Genomic DNA, 17,122 nt, shown 5'->3' with positions numbered 1-17,122 from the left:
TCAGAGAGTATTTGAGCTTCTTTTTGTGGGTTTGGGTTTTTTTTGGTTTTTTTTTTTTCCTTGAAAGAAAAAATCAGCTAAACAAAAAACTCCATAAAACTTGCATTAAGTCAAAGCACTATCAGATAACCTTCCCTACACTCAACAGGGACAGTCCCCAAAGAATCAGAGAAAGAAGGCAGGTGCAAAGAAGAGGAAAAACCTCACCCTACCCCTTGACACTGTTGTAAAGGGGAAGGGGGGAGGGGGGGAGTCTGTGAGCTCACAACCTGGCAGGAGAGTGATCCAGTAGCACATAAACAGAACCAGCTGTCCTGGCTAAGATTCTTATTCTACACATGAAGACGTTCATTTTCACAGCAGAAAAAGGGAGCAGGAGATATTTATACGTGAGATCAGCCAAAATCAGCTCAGAGCTGCGAAGATCCCCCTTGGCCAAGAGGAAAGTTCTGAACTGTCCAAGAATTTAAATCACCCCAAAGGCTCAGACTTCAGCAAAAAGAGTAGGGAAAGCAAAGACAGACAAAGAGTGCAATGATTATTACTTCTGTAGTGTTATTCAATTAAAAAAAAAACAAAAAACAAACCAACAAAAACCCCAGTGCTTTACAATCCCAGTACAAAGTTGACTTGTTTCATTAAAAATAGTTCTTAACAGTTACCCAAAACCAGGAAAAATACAGCCAAGGTTGCCCACACCCTGGTATTCTGGGAATCTAAACAACACACAAATAGCACTGGGAGCTTGTGACATCTTCATCATCCCAAGAGGGAGAAGAGCATTCCAGGTGCATGGTTTGGTCTCCAAACACCATGGGGAACCTGGAGAACCCCAAAAAGGCTGCAGTAAGGCAAGAAAAGAAGGAAAACGGGAGTGGTGATTTAATTTATGCAATCCTGTAGATCATTCAACGCATCATGCCCAGCGCAAGAGGAGTACAAACCAACCTCTGGTGAGCATCTGCAATGCAGCTGCTCGTTCCTTGCTCAGCCGCTCGCGTGGTGGTACACAAACAACGACACTGACTTTTGCTGCATGCTCTCAGACAGGGCTTACTGAATTTCCTGAAAAGACCATACAGTATAGCTGTATAGGGCATAAAGGATCAAGGGCATCCTTTCCCATTTTATAACCGTGCCAAATTCTTTACCTAATGTGGATTAGCTCTTCCAAATCTTAGCACTGCACTCAGCATTCCTCTCCTGAAAAGATGCGCTTTTTGGGAAAAGGCTACGAAGAAGTCACATACAAACTGAATGGAACTGACCTGAGCAGACAGAAAAATAATATGGGTGGTGAAGAGCGCAACAACAGTAGAGTATCTTATGGGCATTTCTTCAACCTAAAAGCACTTTAAAAGGCATTATAAATTCATAGATTCATAGATTTTAAAGGCCAGAGAGAGCAATTCTGATTATCCAATCTGATTTCCTACCATAAAATTTTGTCCCTTCAATCCTACATCAAGACTGTAGAGTGTAGCTGGACTAAAGTATATCTTATAAAAAGACATTCGAATCTTGATTTAAAGGTTCGAAGCAATGCCAAATCCATCACATCCCCTCCATATAGAGTTCTAATGGCTAGTTATCCTCATACAGAAAGATTGAATTTGTCTAGCTTTGACTCCTATCTCCTGATCTTGTTATGTGCGAGAATGTTAGATTAATGAGCCCTATGCTATCTATTTGACGTCTTTCTTCCCAGAGAGGTACTTACACACCATGATCAAGTCCTCTTAGATGTCTCAAACAGAAGTTCAGATGGCATGCATTTTAAAGTCTGATTTGCAGGCTTCAAACAGTTGTCGCAGCTCTTCTCTATACCCTCTCCAATTTTTCAAAATAGTTTTAAGTACAGGCACTGTCATTACCTGCTTCACAGAGCACTCAGTGCAGGTAACTCTTAACAGAAAGCACATCATCATGCACTCTATGTCATCTCCAGAAGAAAAACAAAGACCACCTGAAATTGCTTAAAACCTAATTGAATGGATTAATGCAATTCTAACAATGAATAAAAATAGAAATTGGACCACGGCACTTCAAAAAAGATGTACCACTCATCTTAAGGTCTTCTCAAGATAAATTTCACTACAGTAGGAGTTTATTACAGCACAGAGATGTATCAAGACAGCCCTAACCTGGCTAGTTTGGATTTTAATAGCAGACACAGAGTCACAAGCAGGTTGCAAAATGTCACACTGAGCCCTTGGTTTGGCAGCAGAAGTGCCGCTACCATTCATCACTACCATTGTCAAAAGTATTAGTGCTGGAGCAACCAAGGTTGATACCTAATCCAGGTATTTCTTTCTGTGTGTTACAATGTGGTTATACACCTGTCCGTAATCCAACTACCAAGGATCACAGTTAGGAGGTCCAAGCTGCCACAGGGGCCCCAAGCTCAGGTCACCACACTGGAGTTTTCTCAAGGAAAAGCCCAGAAAAAAGTGGGTCCTGGTGGACACCTAGTTAAACATGAGCCAGCAATACACCCTTGCTGCAAAGAAGGCGGATGGTACCCTGGGCTGCATTAGGCAAAGCATTGCCAGCACGTTAGGGGAGCGATCCTTCCCATCTGCTTGGCACTGGTGAGGTCACACCTGGAGTAGTTTCCAGTTCTGGGCTCCTTTGTACAAGCGAGACATGGACTTACTGGAAAGAGTCCAGCAAAGGGCCACATAGAAAATTAAGGGTCTGGAACATCTCTCCTATTAGGAGAGACTGAGACAGCTGGGACCGTTTAGCCTGGAAATGACAAGGTGGAATGGGGATCTTACTGATGTTTAATACCTGAAGGGAGGGTGCAATAAGAACAGAGCCAGGCTCATTTCAGCGGTGCCCAGTGCCAGGAGCAGAGACAACAGGAACAAACTGAGATGTGGGATGTTCCCTATGAAGATCAGGAAACACATTTTTACTGTGACGGTGACCAAGCACTGGCACAGGCTGCCTTGACAGGTCATGGAGCCTCCATCGCTGGAGACATTCAAACACCATCTGGACCTGGTGTTGGGAAAATCAGCTCTAGGTGGGCTTGCACAAGCAAAGGGGTTGGACAAGATGACCTCCAGAGGTCTCTTCCAACTTCAAATATTCTATGATTCTATGATTTTTTTCCACCTTCTGCAGTGCATGTTTGTCCTTCACCCCAAGCAATGTCTATCCCACCAGTATCTCCAGTCTATCTCCAGTATCCCAGTGGACAAATACCACTGGCAACCCAAAGATGACTTTCAATGGCTGAATTTCTCAGATTCTGCCCTGTGAAGAAAGCTGTTGAACTTGTCATATCCAAGCAGTTTGCCAAAAAACTATGAATAACAAGTGTTTTAAACAACTTTAAAGCCTCTATCAGTAACTCCTTTGAAAAATAATGAACAATAAATATTTTTTTGTGTTTGCATATCTCCCATTTTGCTTTTGACCCATTCAGAATCATCTTGTATATGCAGTAATTGAAGTTCTGACAAAATACTGAAGAATCATAGACTTATGCAGGTTGGAGGGGATCTCTGGAGGTCTCTAGTCCAACCTTCTGCTAAGAAAAGGTCCACTCAACAGCAAGTTGTTGAGGGTCTTCTAAAGCTCCGAGTATCTTGAGAGATAGAGATCTCACAGCCTTTCTGGGGTCCTGTTGCACTGGTTGAACACCCTGATGGGCAGAGCCTTTTTCCTCACATTGAGTTGGAATATCCTGTGTTTCACTTGCCCTTTGCCTCTCCTCCTTCCACTGTGCACATCGGAGAGGTTATGGCTCCACCTACTTTACAGTCTCCTCTTAAGTAATTAGACACAAGAACATGATTTCTGTTAACTCATGTTCAACTTGTGGTTAACCAGTACTCCCAGGTCTTCTCTTCAAAACAGCTTTATAGCCAGCCAGCACTCATCCTGTCCTGTTGCATAGGGTTATTCCAATTCAAGGCACAAAGGAAAGTGTGAACAATTATTTTCCTTGGGCAGTTGCACAACTTCATGGAGCCTACATTGCTTTCAGGCCTTCACCTTCTGGGATAGCAGAGAGCAGCAATGAGGCTCACAGTGCTTCTTGGGGAAAGGTACATCCATGTTGCAGGAGGTCCGGAGCTCAAGGTGATGATAGCTGAAAGTAAACTCAAACTTACCAATCCATTCTAGTCACAGAAATGGTGCTTGAATTTTCCTGGCAGATGGACCATACACAACTCCTCTAAAGAAGAGACAACTATGTTTCTCTGAAGAAGAGACAACTATGTTTTGGAAGTTTTACTTCCCATCCTTCTTCTAGCAAGGATTCCTTGCTACAAGGACCAAGGCCTTAGCCCTGGGACACGTGGGGGAATAATTACAGAAATAAGGAGGCAGTAAGATCCTTTCTTTATACCTAGGCCAGGCACCTCTGTCGCCCAGCCAGTCTCCATAGACACAGAAGAGACTAGACAGAGAAGCTGTCCAGGTGATTCAGAAGCAATTTCAGGGACCACTGTAAAATCAGCACCTGATAATTTTAGATTTTTGTCTGATACTAGTGTATTTCAGAACTGAGATACCATGACATTAACTACCATTCTGCAATGTTAGTTTATAACTGTGTGCAAAATACATCCCTCCAGCCCAACACAACAAAACTGATGAGCCAGAGCATGTCTCCAAAGGGGAGAAGCACTCTGTATCTCTAGGGTCCAGGGAGACATGAGCAGGAATAGCATCCCTGCTCATTTTACAGAATGAAGAATAACAGAAGAGTTTTGGTGTTGGTGTTTTTATAAGGGAGATAGATGTTTTGCAAGCTCATATGCCAGGCTCTGAATGCAGTAGTGCTGCAACACATTAGAAAACGAGTCTGGCTTGTTCCACCTTTCTGCGCTCTAACTCCCTATTGTAACAGATGACACAATTAAAAATAGAAAAGGATATGGTCTCAGCAAGGATTGGAATATATCTGTGCCTATTTAATGGAACATATGGTGGAATATTTTTACATCTTATAAAGAACTGTGTATTGGACATGTGCTGGTGCTTGTGAGATGCAGCAGCAGAAAAAACTGTATTAATATTTGCTCCCTGACAACAGGAGCTGCCATACACCACGTATATGCACACGAGTTATCAGCAGGACAGCACACAATTGACTAGGAGACCTTTCATTATACGCACCATTGGAGTTAATTCGGAAGACATTGGCTGAAGTCTCCTGAAAAAGTTCCTGTAGTTCGCTGGGATCAATCTGGGTGGCTGTGAAGACAAAAAAGGAGAAGATATATTAATACTGGGGACCACAGATCACTTTGAAAGGCACTCACCTCCCAGCTGATCTTTTGAAGGAGGATGCAGGTTTTTCCTCACTGCAGAAATTCAGCCCCAGTATATGGCCTGATGTAGCCTTACACCATATCTAATTGTGCCGCTGGCACTGGACAGGCAACCCAGCACCATCAGGACAGTAAGGATGATGCTGCAAAGCAGCAGACATGGCTCACATGGATTGAGGCAGCATTTGTATGAATTATTAGCAATTGGAATATAAATTATTTCTGCTCATTTATTACATGGAAGTATCAAAGCCACAAACGAACGAGAAACCACAAGCACAACAGGATGGTCAACCATCGCTTTCCAGAGCAGGAAGGCATACAAGTAGGTCCTGCCTTCTTGAAAGGGAGGAAGCAGTGAGCAGAGCGTAACTGCTCTGTGGGCTCAAGGCTTTTGGGGCAGGAGGGAGATGGGAGCCCAGCTGGGTACTCCACACATTCATCTTCCAGCCCCCAAGAGAGGCTTCCCTTCTTCCTGGCAGCCCAGCTGCAAGGGTCAATGAGTCAGTGCCAGGAACTGCTATTGCCGTTGCCCAGATGACCTCTCAGCTTCATGCCCAAGGTCCCACTTTGGCCAAGGTACCCAAACCTGCTCCACATGGAGAACAATGAAGTGAGGATTTGAATGTTGTAGGGCTTTGTGGTTTGGTGGTAGGGTTGGGTTGGTTTTGTTAGCTTCGTTTCCCAACTTTGAAACTATCCAGGGCTCCTCCACAGCTTCATCATCCCCAAAGAAGAATTGATATGAGTTTGGACTGGGCTATATTACAGAGAAAAGGATGCGTGGTTTAAATAAGCTTTAAACAGGTGTTTGGTTTTAGATTGGCAATAGTCACCAGAGCAACAGTCATTTACATCTGCGTCTTTGGCACCAGCTTTACAATAGATTTTCCTGTGGTTTAGCCCTATTCTGCCTCCCACCCAGGTCAGCTTTTGTACGTTTCCCAGAAGCTACTCTTACCTGAAACTCTAGTCAAGTCCAAAAGCACTGCAGGTCTTGTTCACCCAACACACTACAGTCCATTCCAGCAGCCTCTGCTATTAGCAAGCTGCTCCTCTGAGCTGAAGCATTACAGAAACTCGAACAGGAGCTACAATTCCTAATTTCAAGTCAGCAGACTGTAAGTACGACATATCCTGCATCCCTTCACCAGATTTCCCTAAGCTGGGAATATACACCATACATCCATCCTGCTTTTGGAAGATCAGAAAGTCAGCGATGGAGCAAGGTGAAAACCATGAATATTGAACAAAATGAGAAGCCCCTTTGATGCATTGCTCAGGTTAGTCCTGAGGACGCATCTCTTGGTGCTTGAGAACCAGCTCCACCTCCAAACAGTGCAATTGGGGGATCTTCCACTGCTCCTCACACGTCTCACTCACAGCAACACTCATGAGACAATTCAGCCCTGTAACAACCATAAATAAAGTCTTGGATCAGTCTGCCACATTGACACAAATCCGGGGCATTAAACGGTGTTAAATCCAAATGCACAATGGATCATTGCTAGAGATTTTCCTGCTCTTCTCTTCCTGCAGTTCCTCCTAGATCAGCTGTCCGAGACACTCCTTTCCTTTGCTTTATATATAAGGCTATATAGCACGAGATATTAGCTTGGGTTTACCCATCCCCCAGGAATTACACTTGTTACTAACAAGATCAAACTTTCATTAAATCACTGGTAAAAGAGCAGCACAGGATAAGATTTTTAGATCTTCACAAACTGCGTTGACCCCAGTATCAGGAGGTTTTTTTCCAGGATTTTCAGTGTGCCAACATGCTTAGGTTTAGTAATTCCAGAGGATGGGCGGCCAGAACATGGCTTCAGCTTGGCTAAGTTTGCAGATGCATGCCGAGAGGACTGGTCCACACGTTTTGTGATACGAGTTTTTTTGGATGGATGTGAGTTTTTTTGTGGGAAAGAGAAGGGTTTATTTACCTATTATTTCCATTCTTTCCTTAGAAATACTGAATTTGTCTCAAAAGATTTTTAGCCTGGCCCAGTGACCCTGCGTTCATATGCACTTAGGTACTTTGCTGAATGAAGCCTCAGATGGACCACGATGCAATCAAAGTAAGGGCTGGAAATCCTTGATGTCCTGAATTACAAGCACATAGCTAACAATTATATTACATGAAATCCCCCCAAATAATATGGACTGCAGACTTCAAAGTGTTCCCACATGTGAACACTCCTGCAGATTCACAGCATACAGCAGCGACCTCTGGGAAGTCACTTAAAAAGCCAAAAACACCCCAAAAGCAGAGATGAAATATCCCAAATGTTGCAAAAAGCAGGAGAAATACCCATTTAATTGCATGAACTATGCACACCTCGGCTTCAGAGTCCCTGCAACACCATGAGAAAGAAACACTGAGTAACACTGTGCTTCCAGGGTTGGTCCATAAAGATAAAAACTACCCAGAAATACAGGTACTTATTTAGGAGGGTGGGATTTATCCAGCCCTCCCTGGGGAGACGAATTTGCTTACCCTATACCCCATTTCCCCAATGGAAAAAGAGGCAAAATGCAATAAGACAATGTGTGAGGATCATACTCTGAAGACGTGGAAATAAACTTTTTAAGCTTCAGCATATTTATTTGAGTCAAATGCAAGAGGACTGTGAGATGATGAACTCCCCCGTGAAGGCCTGAAATCTCAATCCATAACCGTCTAACAGAGCACGCCATATCACCCCCACACCTCAAATAAGTGTACTGTCATTTAATTTGCAAAGGCAGGCGCAACCTTTGGACAGAATTTCCAAACAATTGCTTTGGGAATGCAATGATTGGAGAAGAGCATATCTGAGAACTGCATCAAATCTGGCTTGCAGTTTCCTGCCTCTGGACTTTTATTTCATGTTACAGCATGCTGTCAGTTCTGGATTTATTTTGGTTTTGGTTTAGGAAATAGAATAGTAACAAGGAGGTTGCTTTAACTGCTCTGATTTCAAGGTTACACACATCGAGCAGAGATGTAACTATTCATGGAGATTTCAGCAGTTCAAGCAGACAAGCAAAACAAATTACAAAACAGCAGCACAAAGCAAAGCAGAAGTGCATCTGTACTGCCAAGCTAAGTGAAGACATACCAAGACTGCAAAGAAAAGTGAATGTGAAGTACATTTGTGTCCAATAAAGAATTAAATGTCTTTGACTATATCCAAGTGAGTGCTAAAATATTATGATTCCCCAAGAAGGAGTAGAAGTTTGCTGATACCCAGTAAATACTTTGCATGCCCCAAGGCTAACAGAGTTCAAGGCCACAACTGGGAAAAGATGACTTTTACTTACACTTTGGGTCCTGAAAGCTGTGAAGGTTTTGCAGTGGATGTGTTACAGAATCCTACATGCACATCATTTCTCCTCAGCTTCCTTAACTAAACATTTCCACAAACATTTTTACAATTTCCATTTCTTTTCCCCATTCGCTTTCCAGAAGAATCCTCTTGGCAAGAGGCAGGACAACCTAACTTTCTCTGCTATCAGCTCAGCCTTCTCCCACCTAGCACGTACTGATGACCTGTTATATTTATTACAATTGTTAAAGCTTCAGCACCTAACATTGGCACTTCTGATATTTAATTCTTCTTTCTTTTACCTGAATAGCTACACAGAAACTCAGGTAAGTGCCACAAATGGAAAGGATGGGCTTTTAAGTACCTGCTCTACCAAAACAAAGGGTTTTCACACATGCTGTGGCCAACTGCAATGAGAGCTCAGCTGCAAATGTGATGTTAAGGAACTACACAGCCTGAGTGTGGTGGGTTGACCTTGGCTGGATGCCAGCTGCCCAATCACTCCCCTTCTCAGCTGGACAGGAGAAAAAATAAGATTAAAGGCTCATGGGCAAGATAAAGACATGGAGACATCACTCACCAATTACCACCACAGGCAAAACAGGATTAGCTCCAGGAAACTGATTGCCAGTTAAAAGAGTAGGGTAATAAGAAATAAAAACAAATCTTAAAACACTTTCCCCCCACCCTGCCCTTCTTCTTGGGTCAACTTCACTCCTCATTTTCTCTACCTCCTCCCCCTGAGTGGTGCACAGAGATGGGGAATGGGGGTTATGGTCGGTTCATCACACCTTGTCGCTGCTGCTCCTTCCTCCTCACACTCTTCCCCCACTCCAGTGCAGGGTCCCTCACACAGGAGACAGTCCTCCGCAAACTTCTCCAATATGAGTCCTTCCCACGGACTGCAGCTCCTCATGAACTGCTTCAGTGTCCTTCCCACAGGGTGCAGGCCTTCAGAAGCAGACATCTCCAGCATAGGCTCCCCACAGGGTTCACAGGTCCTGCCAGGAGCCTGCTCCCTCGTGGGCTTCCCATGAGGTCACAGCCTCCTTTGGGCATCCACCTGCTCTGGCGTGGTGTCCTCCCTGGGCTGTGTGTGGGGATCTGCTCCCTCGTGGGCTCCGTGGGCCGGGGGCACGGCCTGTCTCACTGTGGGCTTCATCACAGGCTGCCAGGGAATCTTCTCTGGTGCCTGGAGCAACTCCTGCCTCCTTCTGCACTGACCTGGGGGGCTGCAGGGCTGCTTCTCTCACATGCTGACTCATCTCTCTTGGTTGCATAGAGTCAGCTTCTGGCATCTCCTCACAGAAACTACCCCTGCAGCCCCCCCACTACAAAATCTCGCCACGTAAACTCAATACAATGAGACAGAGCCACTGCCTTATAACCCAACTTGCCGCAGTCCTAGAAATGCATGTATTGGGTTTTCAATGGGGTTTGTTTTGCTGTTGTTTATGCACTTATTTTAATTATCACACCAAAAATCCCTTTCCTTCACAAGAAAAGTAGTTGCAGCCATCACCACTGAAAATACTGTCCTATCACAAGATGTGGCATATGAAGGCACAGACCCCAGGTGAGATCCCCCACTGCATCCATAAGTGCTGGTTACACGCAATCCCTTACCCACCCAAGTTCTGCCCTGGAACGTGCCTACACGCAGCAAAGCCCCTTTGCAGCCAGTCCACACTCCACCGAGCTGTTTACTCCCTCCACGCTCACCTGAGGAGCTCTCTTCTTCCCAGATCAGGATTTAAGCTGTGGGGGGCTTTGGGCAGCCCCTCATTGCAGACAGGTGTGCACAGAACTGGTTTGCAGGTGAGCTCAGAGAGCCAGACTGAGTGTGAGTTGTTTCCTCACTACGTTGTAAGGTGTAATCACTCTGCAACCTGGCACCCAGACAGTGAACAAAGACTTTTCTCAGAAAGGGTCCTCACAATGAGATAAGTGCATGTGAGCAGTATGAGATATTCCTTGTCTGATGATGCTGACAGTACACTAAGAAGGGTCAGAGAGAGAGGAGGAGGAGTAGGGGATGCCATCACAGCCAAGCTTTGGTGCCTTCTTCATGCTGTTAACCCTTCCCATCTTGTCATCCCAGAAAACTGCCTCAAAATAAAACTTGACAAGAATATGTGTGCTAGTAAATAAAAGAGACTGAGGGAACAAACCATGTTTTATTGTTAGCTGGCTGCCCAGCTCTGTATTGCCAAGACAAGCCGAGGAGCTGTTTCGGGCATAGTTTACCCCAGAAACTGCTTCCTCTAGACAAAAATCAGTGAGACCACAGCAGGTTTAAATGCAGACACACAACGCCATCCCAAAGCTTTCTGCTACATTATCATAGAATCACAGTGTCAGTTAGGCTGGAAAAGACCTTTACCATCATTGAGACCAACCATTAACCTAACACTGCCAAGCCCACCACTAAACCATGTCCCTAAGTGCCACATCTACAAGTCTTTTAAATACCTCCAGGGATGGTGACTCCACCAGTTCCCTGGGCAGCCTGTTGCAAGGCTCAACAACCCTTCTGGGGAATAGATTTTTCCCAGTATGCAATCTAAACCTCCCCTGGCACAACTTGAGGCCGGTTCCTCTTGTCCTACCACTTGCCACTTGGGAGAAGAAACCAACACACACCTCATTACAACCTCCTTTCAGGCAGTTGTAGAGAGTAGTTGAGAACCTTAAAAATCCATACAAGCATTACACATGATTTTTGCAACGATTATTCCAGTGGAGATTCAGAGTGCACTGATTTCCATGTTTCAATGCTATTATAATCTCCAATTCATCACATGTCTGTCTACAGGAGACACTTACGATGAGTACTGGCCAGTGGAGGGATGTGGTGCTTGGAGCAAAATACAACCTTGGAACAAAATATAACCTGGGAGCTTGTGGTCTGCTTCCTCCCACCCTGCTCAGGAAGGAGAAAATGCTGCTGATGCACGTGGCCATCCCTGGGCCTCTTGGGCTCCGTGACAGTCATTAGCTCCAGCCACCACCAACAGCAGTTGTGGCAGGGGAAGGACAAATCCAAGCAAGCTGGCAAGAAATGTCTTTCAGTTCCTCTTTAAGACAAGCCAAATGCAAAGCCTGAGCAGGCTTACAGGGGTCTTGTCTCTAGTGATCTGGATATAATTATTGTCCAAAGGGAATAGCTAGACATCCAGGACAACATGCATGGTAAAGTTATCTACAGGAACATCCTTTCGCTTAAAGTTAATGAAAACTGCCCATGTTCCCCATGTTAATCTTCCTTGCCTATTAATTATTTCACACTAATTTGAAGCTCCTAATGGCTTTTCTGCAGCCAGGTGAAGTCAATTGCCTCTCTGAACTCAATTTTGTAGCAAACCCAAAATAAATCAAAAGTTGCAGAAAAAAAAGAGGCAATAATTACGGTAACTTCAATAAAAAGGGAGAAGAGGAAAAGCAGGACAAGCACTCAATCTTTCTACTTACAATACTTAATGTGGCTGTAGTAAAGCAGCTCAAAAGCTCAGAATTGCAATGCATTTATCCCCAATGCAACACCAAGAGCTATGTCTGTGTTCTGTAAAAGGCAGCCACAGATCTCCTGCATCTGCATCTTCGCTTCTTTGCAAGCTTTAACTGAAATTATAACATCATCCTTTGCTGAAGAAACTTCCAGCATAAAGTACTTTGTATCTAAACTCCTCTTTTGTACCATGAAACTCCTGCAAGGAGTAAAATGCAGGTAGGGAGAAGCCTGCTCACTATGATTTCAAACCATCCACCCCACAGCCTCAGTTTACCTCTCTCAGTAAGGATGAAGTACAACTGCACTCAGCCCTGTGGCTTAACCCCTTCACAACCCAGCTGAAAGGGTAAGTCTCACCCATCACGCACCTTGTTCATTCCTAAGGACCAGGGGAGCCATTGCAGAGCTTCAGTTCCCCCCCTTGAAGGCTTTTTATAGTATTGACCTTGACCTACGATATCCGAGAGAGTAACTCTTTAGTGAAGACTATGATCCACAACAAAAGCCATGTGCCTCTGACACTGGGAAGTGAACTCAAGGGAAAGAAAAAGATTGACTTCTGGCTGCTGGCCCAAAAGTAAGAGGTTTGTTCTAGAACAAAATGCTAAAATCATGTCTTTAATTTAACTTTTCCAGCACAATTGACATAAAAATGAAGAGGTGGAAGAAGATGAAGGAGGCAAAGGGGGAACGACAAAGAGGCAGATCGTCATGGGAAAAAGAAAATGCTACAGAAAACAGACTGGCAAAAACTGGCGGATGTACAGCCACCTGGGACTACAGGACAGGCAAGTCCTCTAGCCACCAGTACTCAACAGCTTCCCAGGGTGCTCCTCCCTGTAGACTCTGTGGTGTCTGATCCCATGCTTCGTACCAGTCCTCAGTCTCTTCCACAGTGAGAACACTCTTTTGGTCTTCAGCTGCCTTTCCATTTCATACAAACCCTAGGAAACTCATTTAACCTCCCGACCTCTGCTCTTCTGTTGAAAATGGTCAAAAATGCTTCAGCAATTACCACCATAGAAAGGACTGCCAGGAGCTTGTTTGGACAAGGCCCCTTTCCTCAAGGAAAAGAGCTTAAAATAGAAAGGGAAATGACAGGAAGGGAATGAAAGAAGCAGCATCGTGTGTAATGTTGCAAAGTTGCTTCTGGCATGCAAGCTTAGGAGGTTTTTATTTTCTCCTGTTGATGTTTGAGTGAAATAAGTGATAAAGGGAAATGTAAGCAAAAATCACGCTCATCAGGCAACACGCTTTTCATCAGCCTTGAAAAACGTGATGTTGTTTCACATGGCGATGCTCTGAAGCCTTTTGCTACTGATTTGTGCAGTGACTTGTACAAATGAGCTGGGTCTCCTCAGCGTGGCCACAGCACAAAGAGGGGGCACCACGGGGATTAACAAATGGGATGAAGCTGGTGTTCACAACAATCCTCTTCCAACCCGCGTTATCACACAATGGGGTCAGGGCACTGAAGAATTCCATTACCTATGGGTTCACTTGGGGTCTCTGTTTGCATTAACGTTTACAAACTCCAGTTCATTTTTTTATTTTATTTTATTTTTTAAATTGCCTTCCTGGTTTGGCCAAGTTCTCATGAACATAGGAAATAAAATTTTCCTGGTTTTAGAAATGAAGCTTAACCTGAAGGCATCTCAGCTGGAAGGACCTGTTTTGTCCCAACCATCTGAAAGGGTGATGTGTTTAGGTAGTGAAGTAACTGCCTCCTCCTCCTCTCCCCAAGAGAAAACTGAGAAGCGAGGAGGTCTCACCCCACAGCTTTGTCTTTAAGAAATACCTTACTCCCACCTTACCTCCCCACAGATCACCAGCAGAAAAAATACAGAGAAAATGAGAGGAAAAAACCCCACATCTACTTTTTTCTCTGAAACACTTACCACAGCTATAGCAAATTAACCAGAGGAGACAAATTTTATAACTTCTAAGTCAAGTGCAGGGCCCAAATTCAACGAGTGGACAAGACCAAGGAGGTAAAGCAGGCAGGGGGATCATTTCAGGGTGGTAAGGATCCCACCTAAGCATGCATTTTTTTCTTGGGCTTTGTGGAGTTTCAATAGATTAACCTTTTCAAAGCCTCTGAGATTTGTGCTTTAGTTAACAAGTCCCCAGAGGAGGAACTACAGTGCATGGTGTGCCCAGCACAAGTGCTCCTGGTAGAGCTAGTAAGTTTTAACTGGAGTTCAGCATGGCTCTTTCTTGGAAGAACTTAGGAAAAATAATGAAGCTATAACTCTATATACAATACATATCTCTGAAAGGAATAATAAACATGGAGCTTGTCCCAAGGAAAGCCTAAGAAGTCTAAGAGCTATAAAAGGCTATTCAGACAAAAAACTTGTGCAGGTGAGGTCTAGCGTGGTGGGAACAAAACTTTGCAGCTTGGCAAGTGTCTGCTCTGGTGGCACAGGAGGCATCACCAGGGACATCCCAGGCATGGAGAAGCACCCTTACAGAAATCAAGAGAAGGTAAAGGGCGAGCATTAACTTGCAGTGAAAGTCAGCCTCAGAAATTAAATAAGATATAGACTTAAGACATTATCTTCTCCATGACCTAGCTGAGGAAAGCGGCTGAACATAATCTGTGCACCTCCATTTTACATCAACCAAGAGAGAAGTTTTTTTCCTAAGCCACTCGGACGGAGCATTATACCCAGGGGTGCTATGCCATATTCCTATCCTCTCTGCCCTACCCTGAGGGAAACCTCCCCCTGCAACTCTAAACACAGCACCAAATCCTCAGCCACAAGAATGCAGATCTGTGTAAACCAAAGAAGTGGTTCACAGAGAACAGGAAACATTAGAGGGTGGTGAGGCACTGGAAGAGGTTGCCCAGAGCAGCTGTGGATGCCCCCTCCCTGGAAGTGTTCAAGTCCAGGCTGGATGGGGCTTGGAGCAACCTGGTCTGGTGGCAGGTGTCCCTGCCCATGGCAGGGGGGTTGGACTAGATGATCTTTAAGGTCCCTACCAACCCAAACCATTCTATCATTCTATGATTAGTTGTCTTTTTACAGTGCAATCAAGATTCAATCAGATTTGTTTTGCATTATTTCTAGTTAAGATGCTCTTATTCTCCTCTGTTTCTTTCTTTAGCATATATGCAAATAAGAAACTGCTGAAGAAGAAAGCAAGGAGACACTCTAGGTGCATAGCTAGTGCTGGTATCTCCTTTGCCTGGTAGCTCACTCTGCGTGTCCAGGAGAGCATGACTGCAGACAGTGCCAGCGTGTAGGGAGCCCGGCCAAGGTGTGTTCAGCTTTGCTGAACCACTTCAGGCTTATGTCCCAGAGGGTAGATGTACATCATCCTCTACAGCAGTCATCAACGAAAACAGCCCTCAAACCCCAACCACACAGGATAAAAGGCAAGTGAGAGAAATATCCAAATAGTTCACCAAGAGAAGATGTTGGCTCTAGTGCCAACCCCAAGACACACACATTCATTCTGCCCCCACCAGGCACTGACCCTTGGCCAAGCGGAGCGATGTCCTTGGTGAGCACTGCATCGTTCCATGCAGCCAGGCGTGAGCCATAGCAGCCCTGCCCAAATCTGCTCTGAAGGCAGGCTTTGTGCCTGAACGGCAAAGCTAGGACCAAAAGCCTGGAGAGACTGTGTGTACAGTCTTGACTAGGTGCAGAGAAATCCCACGCTGCATCAGAAACGGCATCAGAGCAAGCTGCTGGCATGAAGCGTCATCCAGAAGATGGGCTGCGTCACACAGCAAAAGCGGTGAGATGTAACAGGAATGCTGGACAGAGGCTGCTTCCAGCTCATGGGCTGGGGGGGGACAAATATCCACAAAAACCTCAACAAAGTAGTCCCAACCAACCAACAGACTTTATTACATTACTACCCTACGAGTTTATTTTAATTTATTATTACCAAGTTCCCTGCTTCTGCAAGGACACTAAAAATACAGAAGATCGTTTCCAGCAGCAAGTTACAGCTTGTGGTTTTCTTCACGTTTTTTCTTCTCAAGCTTATTGAAGATGCTAGAAAAAGAACAGTGGCCTGTAGTACAAAAACCTGATAGTTTCTGTGTCTGTATTAAACCATACCACTGCTAAAAAACCCCCTGTTTTCATCCTATACTCCCTTTTTAGGCAACAGAAAAAAAAATAATAAAATAAAAGCAACCAACTAAACAAGCAAACAAACAAACATACTGCCTTCTAATTTCTATGAGAAAAACAGCAGCTCTTGTTGATTTAGCAGAAGGAAATGCCAAAGACTCACAAGACTGTTACTGGAATGAAAAGCCCATCATCACTTCATGGTGGCTAAGGGTGATCTGAAGGTCAGGCCAGCTTGGCAGCTCATGGGAAATGAGTCGGTGGGATTCTCAGTTCTGCTTCACCCGCTCAAATCTATATAAAGTTAATAAAGTAATTCAGAGAATTCCTTCCACCACAGCCAGCCACATGGGCTGAGGTGCTCACAGTCGGGACTATCAGGGAGAATGTTGATTTTCAGTGATGGTTAACTGCAAAACTGACTGAAAATTGTAAGCAAAATTTTATGAAGAGTAAGTGCAGAGCAGAACTTTGCAATGGATTAAGATGCTTCTAATTCTGGCAGAGTAGAATTTTGGCTTTGGTTGGAGAGTTTTACAATTAAGAGATTTTCTCCATTTTTAAGCAAAGGGGAAGCAAACTCTAAAAGGTTTTGCATAAATCTGACGTATTACCAAGACGCAGTTAAGTAACTTTTAAATAAAACAAAGCACTTTGATTTTTTTTTTTTTTTTTTTTTTTTGCTGTTAGTGGATTAGGAAGGAGTTATAAAAAGACAATTCATTTTTGATTGAAATAAACCAATGTACTGGAAAATACCAATTCATTTGCAAAATTTCCCTATCGAATCCAATTGCTTCCTGCTTTCCAAGGTGGAAAGTCTAATCATGTTCCCTTCTTCATGCTCCAAAGCAGTAGCATTATGGCAGTGCTGGCCTGTGTTTTTAAAAGGATACCCAAGTAATTTTTTTTTTTTTAAAA

General features: G+C 44.2%; 1 protein-coding gene across 7 annotated transcripts in view; it reads right to left on the bottom strand.

The window, feature by feature from the left end:
- The window catches only part of TSNARE1 (t-SNARE domain containing 1), a 507,873-nt gene that overhangs the window by 329,640 nt on the left and 161,111 nt on the right, over positions 1–17,122 (bottom strand). For all 7 annotated transcript variants that reach the window (XM_056332139.1, XM_056332138.1, XM_056332137.1 and 4 more), the window contains one exon: positions 5,140–5,217. In XM_056332139.1, the coding sequence (XP_056188114.1) occupies positions 5,140–5,217 (78 nt within the window). The remainder of the gene's footprint in view (positions 1–5,139; positions 5,218–17,122) is intronic.

This window comes from Falco biarmicus, chromosome 3 (assembly GCF_023638135.1).
Source record: "Falco biarmicus isolate bFalBia1 chromosome 3, bFalBia1.pri, whole genome shotgun sequence".
Classification (NCBI taxonomy): Eukaryota; Metazoa; Chordata; class Aves; order Falconiformes; family Falconidae; genus Falco; species Falco biarmicus.
Note: the sequence above shows the minus strand (reverse complement) of the source record. Positions and strands in the feature narration are given on the sequence as shown.